At 45.2% G+C, this 14,728-nt stretch overlaps 2 protein-coding genes across 2 annotated transcripts in view; both read right to left on the bottom strand.

Annotated features, from left to right (window-relative positions):
- Positions 1 to 1,017, bottom strand: part of LOC142573347 (cytochrome P450 6B5-like) — a 51,002-nt gene extending 49,985 nt beyond the window's left edge. The window contains exon 1 of the mRNA XM_075683001.1: positions 917 to 1,017. Coding sequence (XP_075539116.1) covers positions 917 to 975 — 59 coding nt within the window. The 5' untranslated portion in view covers positions 976 to 1,017. The remainder of the gene's footprint in view (positions 1 to 916) is intronic.
- LOC142572813 (cytochrome P450 3A31-like) overlaps positions 1 to 14,728 on the bottom strand; it is a 185,081-nt gene that overhangs the window by 68,963 nt on the left and 101,390 nt on the right. The gene's annotated exons all lie outside the window — the stretch shown is intronic.

Raw genomic sequence — 14,728 nt, 5'->3', positions numbered from 1 at the left:
AGAAGGTGAAGGTGAAAGCCTACCCGATCACGAGACATTCATTACATACTTGCCATTTTCATTCTAATGCGTTGCTACTTTCTATTACTTTGCAACCACCAAAGCTCACGGGTTCGAGGGCCTTGATTAAGTATGCTTCATTAACATTTTTGTAAATAATTAACATTTTTGTGAATACTGCTACAGCATAAAAATGAACTCGCGGCGTCAGATCAGGACGCTCAAACGAAAGCACGTACAGCCGAATGAGTCCTCTGCTTTTGGCTTGGTGCACCTGCATGGATATCCGGATTGCCAAGTTGTTTCGTCGATTCAGTTAACCAAGCTCTATCCATGTCGGCATACAATGCGAATAACATGTACTGAAGCCTTTTTTTGTTGATCGTTGCCTCGATGTGCATGCTGCAGTGTATTAGAAAAATATCCGAAAACTGCGCAGTACAACACTCGGGAATACTCCGGCATTGAGAAAACCATCACGGCCTCGAATTGGAAAGACGGGTCTTTTTCCGAAGTAGTTCAGAACGTGCGCAATGGATGTAGCACCAGATTTATTCGCTGCTGAGCACGAGGTAGCGGGATCGAATGCCGGCCACGGCGGCCGCATTTCGATGGGGGCGAAATGCGAAAACACACATGTACTTAGATTTAGGTGCACGTTAAAGAACCCCAGGTCGTCAAAATTTCCTGAGTCCTCCAATACTGAGCGCCTCATAATCAGAAAGTGTTTTTGGCACATAAAACCCCATGTTTTGTTTAAATATCGTCGCAAATATGCATATATATATATATATATATATATATATATATATATATATATATATATATATATATATATATGTACATTGCTGCACGCTCTCTTAAATGTAGAAATAGCATTCTAAGGATAGCAAAGTCATCTGCTGTATTTACTCACAGGTACAAAGCTGAAACGAGTGCCGCTAGCAGAACGACGACGACTGTGATTTGAAGCATAATGCTAGCAGTCTGCGGTTCCAATCGTACACGTTCAACGGGATAAGGATGGAAAGTGCTGGAATGCTCGTTGACACAGCACGGTTAAATAGGAGTCTCGCGGTGAAGAACTCAACGTTTCCTGTCACACACACACAAACACACACAGATATATATATATATATATAGGCTTTAGGTCATATAAAGCATGCATGTGGGAATGAAAAATACGATGTCCTGGAGAAGCAACCTGTGCGAGGTTCCATATATATATATATGGAACCTCGCACAGGTTGCTTCTCCAGGTCATCGTATTTTTCATTCCAACATGCATGCTCTATTTCACATGCAAGCGACGGCGCGATGGTTGCCGCGGCGGCTAAACGGCACTGCGGCACGCGAACGTATATATATATATATATATATATATATATATATATATATATATATATATATATATATATATATATATATATATATATATATATATATATATATAGATACGTGTGTGTCAGTGGCGTAGCCAGAAATTTCGTTCGAAGGGGGGGGGGGGGGGCTCATTGCAGCTCGGTCTCCTCCTTAAGAGGAAGCTTTACCTCGGGTGCACGTATCTAAATACTTGAAGAAGGAGAATTCGTTTTTCTCTCAACCAATGCACCAAATTTGACGAGGTTTGTTGCATTTAAAAGAACAACTTAAGTTCTAATGACTGTTGGCTTCGACTTTTTTCATTTAGATGTCAATTCTTTATTAAAAATTCGCCGATATCGCAAATGTTCAGAAATCTAAACTATCAAGGCTAAAGCTATATCATAAGAAGCCAACAAACACTGACACCAAGGACAACATAGGGGAAATTACTTGTGCTTAATAAATGAAATAAAGAAACGATAAATTAATGCTAAAGTGGATCAAAAAACAACTTGCCGCTGGTGGGAACCGAACCCACAACCTTCGCATTTCGCGTGCGATGCTCTATCAATTGAGCTACCACGGCGCCGTTTTCCCGTCTACTTTCTCGGGTATTTATGAGTCCTAATAGAACTCTGAGAGTGTTAGCCATCGGAATCACTCAGAGACCTAGGCGGCGGACGTGGAACGTCCTTTTTGCCGCAGGCGTTACGAGAACGTGATCTTTTTTTGGGTGAAGGCAACTGGTCGATAAACTCACATATGCTACCTGAAGGCATCAGCGTTGCCGGAGTCGAGACCCTCGTTATTTTATAAACGAGAAGAAAGGGGATTAACCGAGGGGCCGGCCTTTTATTAGTGATATCATAAGAAGCCAACAAACACAGACACCAAGAACAACATAGGAAAAATTACTTGTGCTTAATAAATGAAATAAAGGAACGATAAATTAATGCTCGTTAAAGTGGATGAAAAAACTACTTGCCGCAGATGGGAACCGAACCCACAACCTTCGCATTTCGCGTGCGATGCTCTACCAATTGAGCTACCGCGGCGCCGTTTTCCCATCCACTTTCTTGGGTATTTATGAGTCCTAGTAGAACTGTGGGAGTGTTAGCCAGCGCCATCACTCACAGACCTAGGCGACGGACGTGGAACGTCCTTCTTGGCGCAGCTGTCACGAGAACGTGATCTTTTTTGGGTGAAGGCAACTGGTTGATAAACCCACATATGCTATCTGAAGGCATCAGTGTTGCCGGAGTCTAGAGCCTCGTTATGTAATAAACGAGAAGAAAAGGGATTAACTGAGGGGCCCGATATTTATTAGTCATATCCTAAGAGGCCAACAAACACTGACACCAAGGACAGACTAGGGGAAATTCCCTGTGCTTAATAAATGAAATAAAAAAACGATAAATTAACGCTAATTAAAGTGGATGAAAAAACAACTTGCCGCAGGTGGGAACCCAACCCACAACCTTCGCATTTCGCGTGCGATGCTCTACCAATTGAGCTCCCGCGGCGTCGTTTTCCCGTACACTTTCTTGGGTATTTATGAGTCCTAGTAGAACTGTGGGAGAGTTAGCCAGCGCCACCACTCACAGACCTTGGCGGCGGACGTGGAACGTCCTTTTTGCCGCAGGCGTCACGAGAGCGTGATCTTTTTTTGGGTGAAGGCAACTGGTCGATAAACCCACATATGCTACCTGAAGGCATCAGGGTTGCCGGAGTCGAGACCCTCGTTATGTAATAAACGAGAAGAAAGGGGGTTAACCGAGGGGCCCGATTTTTATTAGTCATATCATTAGAAGCCAACAAACACTGACACCAAGGACACCGTAAGGGAAATTACTTGTGCTTAATAAATGAAATAAGGAAACGATAAATTAATGCTAGTTAAAGTAGATGAAAAAACAATTTACCGCAGGTGGGAACCGAACCAACAATCTTCGCGAAATTGTGGGTTTGTAAACGTTGTGCTTCTATTTTTTTTGGAACTTTCAAGTTTTCAATATATTTAAACAATGTTCAGGCCCTAAATCGAAATTTCGCTTCCAACAGACTCTAGAATTTAACTTTCGCTCTCAAATGCAATAAATTTCATTAAAAGCGATCCGGGGGTTTTCACAGAACAGTGTTTCTGCGTTTTATGTGTATTTGAATAGGCCATGTCGGAGTTGGGCGCGAGCTAAAGCTTCCTCCTAAACAATTTGTCTGGGATTCAATTACATGAATAATAATTGCATTGCCATTGCTAAAGATGCTGCAAACGAATTCTTGAACGCTACGCACTGTAAAAACAAGTAAAATATGTATTTTTTCATAAGAGAATATACTTGTGTGTGCCAAAAATTGTGCCCAATATAACCGATATCTATGCTTCCATGTTTTTTCTCTGTTTAATAAGTAAATAAAATATCACACGAGCTTTAGAACTATATCAGGTCGAAACCAGCAAGACAGTGCATGCTGCTGATATAAAAAATGTAAAGGCCATGAAATTGACAAGCTGAGGACGAATATTAATGAAACAATGTCATTAAAGAACCTTGTTTAGATTCTTTACATATGTTCCCGCGAATTACGGAGGAGCAGCTGTCACTGGTCTTGTATCGTGAGTAATTGCACCGAAATTATAGCCGCAACAGAGAGCTCGTATAGAAAGCAGCAGTTCTGCAAAATGAACGAGGGCGAGTGAAATGAAAGTCAGCCAATGCGAATAGATGACAAACGAGGTACCTTATTCAAAAGTAGTCTCCATGATCATTCAGACATTTGTCCCGTTGTCTAACGAGTCGCGTGATTCCTGTCTCATTAAATTCTTTGGGTTGCTGCTTCGAAAAGTCCGCAGCTGGCTCTTTCACGTCATTGTCCGACACTAATCTGGTTCGCTTGAGTTGTTTTTTCAAATGCTCCGAAAAGTGGAAGTCGCAAGGCGACAGGTCTTGGCTGTATGTCGGATGTTGCAGCGTTTCCCACCTGAACATTGCCAGTTTTGTATTAACCACATCAGCAACGTGGGGACGGCATTGTCGTGGAACAATATGACCCCATTCGGCAGTTTTTCGCGTAGTTTGTTCTTGATTGTGACACGCAGCTGATCTGGCGTTTTACAATAACGAAACAAATTGATAGCCTCTCAAGATTTAGCAAATTCTATCAGTGATGGCCCCTGACGATCGAAAAAAGAAAGTCAACAACACCTTTCCGGCGGAAATGACGACCTTTGTTGCAGGTGGTGAATTCGAATGTTTCCACTGTAAGCTTTGCTGTCGTGTTTCAGGCTCGTAGAAGTGGCACCATGGTTCGTCCCCGATCACAATTGGAGACAAGAAGTCGTCACCCTTATTGTGATACCGGATCAGATGAGTCAAGGCAGCGCTGAACTTCTCCGCCTTCTGGCGGTAGTTCAAAATCTTGGGCACCCATTGCGCGCACACAAGAGCGGATAACCGAGATGTTCACGAATTATGGCGTGAACCGAACCGTGGCTGATGTTCAGACGCTCTGCCAGTTCATAGATGCTTATCCTCTATTCTTGTCTCATCAGCTCATCAACCTTTGCAATTTTGTTAGGGGTGATTGCACGATGGCTTTGGCCCGGCCTTGGATCGTCTTTGCAACTTTCACATCCTTCTTTGAACCGTTTGCTCGAACGCTTAACAGTGGCCAATGAAATGCAACGTTCAGCGTACACGGCAACCATTTGGCGACTAATTTCTTTTTGGCAAATACCTTCAATTGTCAAAAACCTCAGGGCACCACACTGCTCAACTTCTAGAGCGCACATTATGCGCTCAACCATGTTCAAGCCAGTGTATGAGAGCATTAAACAACTTTGATACTCACACTTGCTTGTCACTTCTGTGTCACGTGCATGCCTCAGATAATGGACCGAACAATTATTGCACGGGGTGGGTTGGCTGACTTTAATTTTACTTGCCTTCGTACATTAGAAATGGGAAGATACAATAGAATATACAAATGCGTAGGTACAGCTTGATAAAAGGCAAAAACGTGTCACCGGAAACAAAGCTCACTGCACGTATACACAAACCCCCCCAACAATATATTTAAATAAACGTGTAAGTCTTCAATAAATCTACGTATCTAAAAAAGTCACTGTATACAATGCGTCAAACAAGGCAAATAAACATGTTGCGCAATCAGAGATTCACAGAATCCTAGATCCCACCCCCATTCCATCCACTCTTCCCTATGTATCGCGCGCGACAGAAGGCGGCGCGCTTGCTCCCCGCTTTTTTCTTTTGCGCACACAAGACTGAGCCACCATCGTCGTCTCACCCATACCAGCCCCCATCCCACACCGTACGCTTTCACTCGTACATACAGCATGCGGCGCGCGGTCACGGTGTTGTCGCCTTTGGACTTGATACGAAACATGAGGGCGACGGCGATGGCAGGAATGCACCTGGAGTGTCGATATAATTTCTATCGCAATACTATATAATAAGACTATGCGGCAACTGAACCATCCCGTGGCCCATGACTGTCCGCAAAAGAAGTAACAAAATCGAACTTTCACCATACGACAATTCGCTGCGCCACACAATGTCTTCTTTTTTATCTTTTGTGGGGCCAGGGCACCGAAATGAAAAAGCGCGAAGCATGTTGGCCACAATCGAATGCCTAATTTGGGCCCCTAATGTCGCTACCGAAAAGATATCGAAGAAAACGTGAGACGCTTGGTCCACCGAGAATCATACGCATACTGCTCGGTATCCTACACTGGGGAGACAAGACTTTCCGAAGAGGTTGCGCTCAAGGGAACGCGGTGCAATTCGTCGAGTTGCCACAGTGATGGCGGCGAGCGACGACAGTTTCTTTTTCTAGTCTGCTAGCCAGAAAGTGCCCAAAGCTCTGCAGGCGAAAATCCACTTGGCCAGAGAAAAACGAATGCTCAACCCCACTCGCACACTCTCTCTGTTAAGGTCCTCAATAATTCGTTGCAATTTGTCTGCATTGTTGCTGAATAGAACAATGTCAGAGGCAAGCCGAAGGTTCCTGAGATATTCGCCGTCGATCCTTATTCCTAAGCCTTCCCAGTTTAATAGCTTGAATAGTTTTTCAAAGCAAGCAGTGAATAGCGTTTGGAGAGATTGTGTCACCCTCTCTGACCCCCTTGTTTATAGGTACCTTCTTGCTTTTCTTGTGTAGAATTAAGGCAGCTGTGGAAGCTCTGCAGATATTTTCCAAGGCATTTACGTAAGCGGTCTGTACTCCTTGATTGCGTAATGCCTCTATGGCTGCAGGTATGTCTATTGAATCAAATGCCTTTTCGTAATCTATGAAAGCGATATAGAGAGGCTCATTGTACTCTTCGGATTTCTCGATAACCTCATTAATGAAATGTATGCGATCCATTGCAGAGTATCCCTTCCTGAAACTAGCCTGTTCCCTTGGTTGACCGAAGTCCAGTGTTGCCCTTATTTTATTGGAGATTATTTTTGGTAAATATTTTATATAATACTGGGAGTAAGCTAATGGGTCTATAATTTTTCAATTCTTTAACTTCTCCTTTTTTGTCGAATAATTAGTATTATGTTTGCATACTTCCAGTTTTCTGGGACTCTTCCAGTCGATAGGCACTTCGTATAAAGACCTGCCAGTTTTCCATGCATTGTCGCCTCCATCTTTGATTAAATCGACTGTTATTCCATCTTCTCCTGCAGCTCTTCCTCCTTTCATGTCTTGCAAAGCCCTTCTGACCTCATCGCTAGTTATAGGAGGAGTTTCCGCTAACGAACGCACGGATTTTGACATGGAACATGAGCGACTTCGAATGATTCGCAGATGGGCCGAGAGGCGATACAGGCGCACCAAGTCAATTCCTGACCTTAGCGTCGCTCGACGTATACAGAAGAAAATCCAACGTCGTATGGAAAGGCGTGGGGAAAACCGGTGGAAGACGTTCGGCGAATTATTTGATTCCGGTAAGCCACTGCCTATCGTATGGAGGACGGTGCGCAGCCTTGGCTCGTCTCCACAGCAACAACACCCATTCTGCGCCCTAGCCCTCCATCAAGGCCGCTCCCAGGTTGATATAGCCGAATATTTCTTTAGTTAGTTAAATGGGGTTTAATGGCGCAAAAGCCGCTAAGGCTATGCTGCGCCAAACACGACGTGTTTTCAAATCCAGTTTATGAAGGAAAAAGCTCTGTTAATAATCTATAGTTTATGTAAAAATCCAGTGTCGTCTAGATATTTACGGACGTCACATAATGGGACTGGCGGATCATCATCTAAAATTAGAGCAGGGTGTAAAGGTATGTGTAGTTGATATAATTTGTGCGAAAGTGTTCGTCTGTGCGTTTCAATATGCGTACATGTCAATAATATGGGCATAACTGTCAGTGGCTCTTGACATTTATCGCATGTTGGTGCGTCTTCTTTCGTAAGTAAATAATTGTGTGTGAGGTGTGTGTGCCCAATGTGTAGTCGGCATGAAACTACTTCGGGGAACCGCTCCTGATGATAACATGACTTCCACTCGCCAACTATGGGTTTAGTGAGATGCAACTTGTTGTCGGCACAACGGTCCCATTAGCGTTGCCATTTTGCCGTTAGGGCTTTTCTAATCGCTCGGATGCTATCTTTGTATGGAATTGTTGTGTTTGTTACCTCTTTGTACGCTGCCATCAATGCACATCTAACAGTGCTTCGTTACCCGATATCCCAGCATGGCTTGGAACCCAGAAGAAACAAATTGACCTACCGTATTTGATAAGTGCCACCATGTTTAAAATGTCTCCTGTCAGGGGTTCACACTCAGATTTCGGCTGTAGAGCCTTCAGTGTGCTTAACAAAACAGTTTATATGAATGCATTTTTGTGTTTATCTGTGACAATCTTTTTAAGAACAACCCATACAGCGTAAACTTCGGTCGTAAAAACAGAGGGGTGTTGTGGCAATCGAATACTTGTTTTCCAATTTCCCGTTACGGCCCCCACACCCACATGTTCTTTTGTTTTAGAGCCATCAGTGTAATATTGCATGTTATTTTGATATTGATCCCGAAGTGCACGGAATTCTTTTGTAATGTGTTCGTGTGGGATGTCTTTTTTCTTTAGATCTGTTAACGTCTAATCAAATAACTGTGTGAAATCGTACCATCGGGGCAACCGTAGTAGTTTTTTGGCAACCTGTAGGACTTCGTGAGGAATGCCATAATCACGACAGTATTGCTCATACCGCCGGACAAGTGGCCTAATAATGTTCGGTTTATTTGTATAGTGTAAGCGTGAGTTGCATTGTGTGAGGATGTTGTAGCATATGAGTTGCGGTAATGACTGAATTCTGAGTACCTAAGAAAAAGTGACTAACGCTCTGCGCTGCTGCAAGGAGGGTTCATTGCACTCAAGGTATAAACTTTGAATAGGTGATCTGTAGGCACCACTTGCCAGTCGCAGTCCAAGGTTTGTTAAGAACGGCCAGCTGCAGTGCAAGTTTTGCCGGCCAGTTGCGACAGTGGCGGCAACTTTCCTGGAGCGTCGCCGCAAACCTCTAGTCACGGCGTGGCTAAGTCGACTGTGTGTGGTGAACAACAATACGTGCGTCCTCGACTCTCCGTCGCTGGAGCCGAGTTTGACGAAGTCGCCATTGTGACTAAACGGGCTCGGCGGGCCAACTATTGTTACTGAGCCCACGGGAACGTCTACTGAGGCCCCTTCCCACGTGCCGACCAAGACGCCAGGCAATGGGCGGCCGGCGGGCGCGCTGCAGCTCGGGGAATAAATGCCCCTATGGTGCCGGGTCGTCTCCCCTACGGTGCCTCGTCTGCCCTACGGTGCCTGGTCAACTCGTCTACGTTGCTTGGACGGCCGTTTCCGTCACCTGGGTATCGAGGGAGGACCGAGTGTTTATAAACCGCTGTTGTGCGGCTGCTCAGGACACTCTCTCTCAAGCAGTCAAGTTAGACTGATGTACTTTCTCAAGCAGTCATGTTAGACTGATATAAATACTGTAAATAAACCCCTATTCGCCGTTCTCGAAGAGAAGCAGTCCTTCCCTTCATCAACGTCCTAAGCGTGGATAAGTTGGACAACGGCATGGGCCAGCTACCTTCTAATTCATGCCCGACTCCAATCTTGACAACGGATCACGAGCGATGGAACTGAACCCCCAATCATAAGAGGCTATGTACTGGATCAAGACGTTGGATGTAGGATTATCTGGCTGAGCCGTAAACCACGGAGCGGAAGTCTAAAAGGCTACGCACAAGAGATCGGTAAATACATAAAAGACGTTCGGTCGGAACCCCAGTGCTTAGGAGATAAAACTTTGAGGATATTCAATGCTTTATTTGCCCTAATCTTTGGTGTTTTAATGTGGGCAAGGAAGTTTAGTTGTTTGTCAAAGATAACTTCCAAGAATTTATATTCTTGCTTTACCGGCAGTGCGACATCATTCAATTTGAAATCGGGTTCTAAGTACAACCCTTGTTTTTGCATACTTAATGAAAAAAGAGAGCGCTACGAAGACAAGGACGAAAGAACAACGAGTACGACAGACAAGCGCCTTGTCTGTCGTACTCGTTGTTCTTTCGTCCTTGTCTTCGTAGCGCTCTCCTTTTTCATTAAGTATGCTCAACCAACTCGCCCACATCAAGCTTCTGCTGCTTGTTTTTGCAACAATAGCACTGTAACCGTTTTTTGAGTGGAGAATCGGAAGCTTTTTTCTCAGCCCACTCTATTAGTTTATTTATTGTTACCTGGAGCTGGCCTTTCACATGTTGGTAAGTTTGAGGCACGGCACGCTATTTGCAGATCATCGACGTATATGGAGTGCATAACATAGGGGTGAATGACGTTGTTGATAGAGTTGATTTTTGCCATAAAGAGTGTTGTGCTAAGTACGAAACCTTGTGGCACGCCGTTTTCCTGGATAAATGTGTGCTAGAGCACAGTGCCTAGACGGATTTGGAATGTGCTGCTGGACATTCAGCGAGAAAGTCTGGCATTTTGCCACGGATTCTTAAAGCGGCGAGGTCACGTAAGATTCCGAATCTCCACTTCGTGTCGTACGCTTCTTCTAGATTGAAGAACACTGACAGGCTGTCCAGTTTGGATAAGAATGCTTCACGTATTTCGTGTTCAAGTCGGACGAGGTGGTCCGTCCTTGAACACCCTTATTTATAGCCGCGCAGATGAAAATCAATGGAGTTCCATATATCAAGCGTGAAAGTTAATCCCACATTTACGACACTTTCGTACGATTTCGCCAAACAGCTTGTCAGGGCAATGGGTCGAAAGCTGCTTGGGGATGTGGGGGATTAGCCTGTTTTTTAAAAAGGCACAACTATCGCGTTTTTTCATCCTATTGGCATGATTCCTGATTCAACTACTTTGTTGAAAAAATTTAAGGAGAGCATCTACCGATGCTGGGGACAGGTGTGCAAGCATAGAATAGTGCATCCGGTCAGGATCTACTGCAGTTCTTTTGCCAGCACAGAGAACCCTGTTAAGCTCTTGTAACGTTAATGGAACGTTGTATTCGTCCCTTGACATACAACCAGTTGGTAGTTTCTCCTTTTCTACCGACAGATTGTATTTTACGCACCTGTTTGAATAATTAGCCGAGCTAGAGACGTTATAGAAATGTTCCCCAAGTGTATTCGCTTGTTCTTGTAGTGTTGTCTGAGCGCCTGAAGGTGTAAGTATGGGTATCGTGTATGATGAGTTGTCCCTCTTTAACTTCCTGACCTGTTCCCGCATCCGTTTGGATGTGACGGTGCTATTAATTGTAGATATATATTTCGGCCAAGACAATTTTTCCGCCTGTCTGCGAACATATCGAGCTTTCGCTTTGGCTTGTTTAAAATTCAGAAATTTGTTATTGGTTGGCTCTATTCGTAAGATTCCTCAGGGCTTATTCTGCTGCTTTTTTGCTACGGTGCATTCATGTGTCCACCAAGGATTCAGCTTTTTCCGAACAATGCCAAGACATGGTGGAATGGCCTTTTCAGCTGCAGAAATAATGCAGTTAGTAAATTGTTCATTAATGTCATCAATGCTTAAATCTGTTAAAGTAAGCTCCTCCAGCCTGGCACTTTTTGTGAAAACAGACCAGTCTGCTGTTTGTACTTTCCAGTGGCGTGGTTTGTGGGATATAATGGGTAGCGTTGATGTGAGGCGGATTATAGCAGGTAGATGATCACTGCTCTATGAAGCCTCTGGTACGTCCCATTTAAAATCGGTAAAAAAATCCGGAGAGCGAACTGCTAAATCAAGGCAGCTAAAGTTATGTGAAATCGGTGAAAAATGTTGGCGCACCTGGATTCAAAATACAGATGTTGTTTGTCAAAATAAAATCTTCCACAAGTTGTCCTCTTTGGTCATTTTTATCGCTGCCCCAACTAAAATCTCCAACTGAAACAAAAGGCTCCGGCAGCTTGCCAATTAAATTTTCCATGTCTCGAGTTGTGAAATACCTATGGGGAGGGATGCGCAACGAACAGATGGTGACAGTCTTAAATGATAAAACTGTGACAGCTACTGCCTCGTACGAAGTATTTAATGAAACGTTCCGTGTGGCGACGCCGCCTTGGACGACAATAGCGATACCTCCTGAAAGACGGCTGGAGTGCTCGCGGTTCTTTCTTATGACAGTAAAATCTTTAGGAAAATGTGTAAGTTTGGGTCCCAGATTCGTTTCTTGAAGGCGGAATGCTAGTGATGATAACTTAGTTATGATGTCTTTGATGTCACCTAGATTGGGAACTGAGCCTCTGCAATTCCAACGAATGATGAAAGCCATCTTATTGGAACTGAAAAAAAATTACTTATATGTGTGAGCTTACGAGTTGTAGGTGACATGTATTTGAAAGCTGATTACTCTTATGAAGGGCGGTAACCGTTTAGGTTACCTTTCCTTTTCTCAGCGAAGTTATAATATACTTCTCCTTCTGGGAGCGCTCCAAGGAGCGCGGGTCTTTCGTCGTCAATGACGCCGGGGTTTTCGGATCAACCTGCATCGCCTTTTCCGAGGCACTGGATGATCGAGAGCCAAGCGGCAAGACGCGCGTCTCGGGCCTTGGGGTTCAGTTCAACTTCGGGCCCTGCGGCACTGTGGTCTGCCGGCCCCTCTTCGGTGATGATGGAGCAGCACTGGCTGCAGCCACCAAAGCGGCGTTTGGAGTTTCTACAGGAGTACTGGAAGTGGACCCTGGAGACTCCTGAAACCGGTGTAGCGCTGCCCCCTGCCACGTCACACTGGCATAGCTTACTTGAGGTAAGTGCCCTAGCCTTTTCCTCGCTTCATAGAATGAGATCTTTTTCTTCACAGTTATTGCGATGATTTCTTTTTCTCTTTTCTAGCAAGGACTGCTCCGTGAGTAAGCTGGATGATCGCCCTTGCATTTGCCGCATTGTGCCGGAGCTTTGCAGTTGTCAGACGGATGGTCGTTGGCACTACACTTGGCGTACGTTTCCTTTCCTCTGCATGATGGTGATGCATGTCCGAACCTTTGGCACTTGAAGCACCGCCTCGGGTTCGGTATGTATGGTCGGGCATTGATTTTCAGGTAGCCTGCGTCGAGTGAACTTGGCACAGTACTAGAACCAAATGTGAGTACTACGTGTTTTGTGGGAATCTGTTGGTCGTTTCGTCGAAGTGTTATCCCTTGTACATTGATTACATTTTGCTCGTGGAATCTCCCAAGGAGCTCTTCGTCACTGAGGTTGAAGAAATCTGCTGATATTACTCCTCTGCTGGTGTTCAGCGAGCGATGTGGGGAAATTTTCACATTAATGTCACCGATACTTCTGAGTTCACTAATTTTTTCGACGTATTCTTTCTGCGCCAGTTTGAGAAGGAGGTCTCCGCTTGCCATCTTTGATGCTTTGTAGCATGATCCGATCGTGTTTGATAGGCATTTGGATACTAAGAAAGGCGATAGTTTTCTAATAGTTATGTTGCCTCCACTGTGAAGGACATGGAACTTTGGAAAGGTGTCATGGTTTGGTTTCAATAAGAACTGAAATGCTGCTTCTGTGCGCCCTCGTTCTTGAGGGCGATCTTGGAGGGGGGAAAGGGTTTGCCATGTAAACACTGGAAAATTCGGCGGTGATGGTAGCCACCCACCACCGAGCCCAACTAGGCGACGCTACTAGGTTGGGAATTACACCTGCAGACGCCAGGCACGCCTCGCCGCTATAACCTAATATATATGTACCCAAGACTGGATCTATTGCACACGGCAAACCCTTGCCGCCAGGAAATACGGAAGTAATCAGAAGTGAAAAGAAGACAGGAAAGATGGAAAAGCGGTAGAGAAGGACGAAGATTGAAAAGGAGAATAGGAAAAGGCGACTGCCGATTTCCTCCAGGTGGGTCAATCTGGAGGTGCCGTCTATGTGAAGCCGAAGCCGAAGAGGTGTGTTGCCTCCGCCGGGGAGCCTTAACGGTCCAAACACCCTGCATCGGCTCAACCCCCAAGATCCCCCTTCCCCCAGACACGGCTAAGCCGCGCACGGCTACACGTGGGAGGTATCAATCCTCTTGTGCTCGGGTACGTGGTGTCGCAACACACCAAACGACTGCTGACGCAGACGCCCCCGCGGAGGAATATTTCTTTGTGAAGATTGCGTAGAGTGAGATTACCATCAATAGCAAAATTCTGGGTGAGCTTCCTGTGAGACGCTTCCAAGAATTGAATGCGTCCTTCTCACTTGAGGAATTGGACGCTGCTCTGACCACATGCAGGCACTCATCGTCGCCAGGACGAGACGGCATCACCTACGCTGCTTTATGCCACCTAAGTGAAGATGGCCGAGGTAGACTTCTGGAATGTTACAACCAGTCACGGATTGATGGCGTCCTTCCTGAGCGGTGGAAGTCCAGCCGCTTGATACCACTCCAGAAGCCTGGAAATTCGCCACTTCACCTAGCGTCCTACCGACCCGTTGCGCTGTCCAGCTGTGTTGGGAAGGTCATGGAAAGAATGATTCTCACATGCCTAGAGTGGCATCTTGAGCGCCACAACGTATACCCCGAGGCCATAGCTGGGTTTAGAAGAGGCCGTTCCTCTATTGACAACGTCATCGCCCTTGTGAAATCTGTACAACAAGAAAAACCCCACAAGCGTATATCGGTTGCATTTTCCTCGATGTGAAAAGCGCCTATGATAATGAAACGCACGAAGCCATCCTTGATACCGTGGAAAATAATGGAATTAGTGGACGCACGTTTCTGTGGATTCGGAGTTATACATTTAAAAGATCCTTCTTTGTGCACAGTGCAGATGGCCGAACCGCTGAGCATTAAATTTGCCGTGGCGTCCCGCAAGGTGGGGTTCTTAGCGCCACTTTGTTGAACCTGCAATCCTTGGGCTTGCCGACGTTCT

This window comes from Dermacentor variabilis, chromosome 2 (assembly GCF_050947875.1).
Source record: "Dermacentor variabilis isolate Ectoservices chromosome 2, ASM5094787v1, whole genome shotgun sequence".
In the NCBI taxonomy this organism is placed as follows: domain Eukaryota; kingdom Metazoa; phylum Arthropoda; class Arachnida; order Ixodida; family Ixodidae; genus Dermacentor; species Dermacentor variabilis.
The sequence above is the reverse complement of the archived record's forward strand: the minus strand, read 5'-3'. Positions and strand labels throughout refer to the sequence as shown.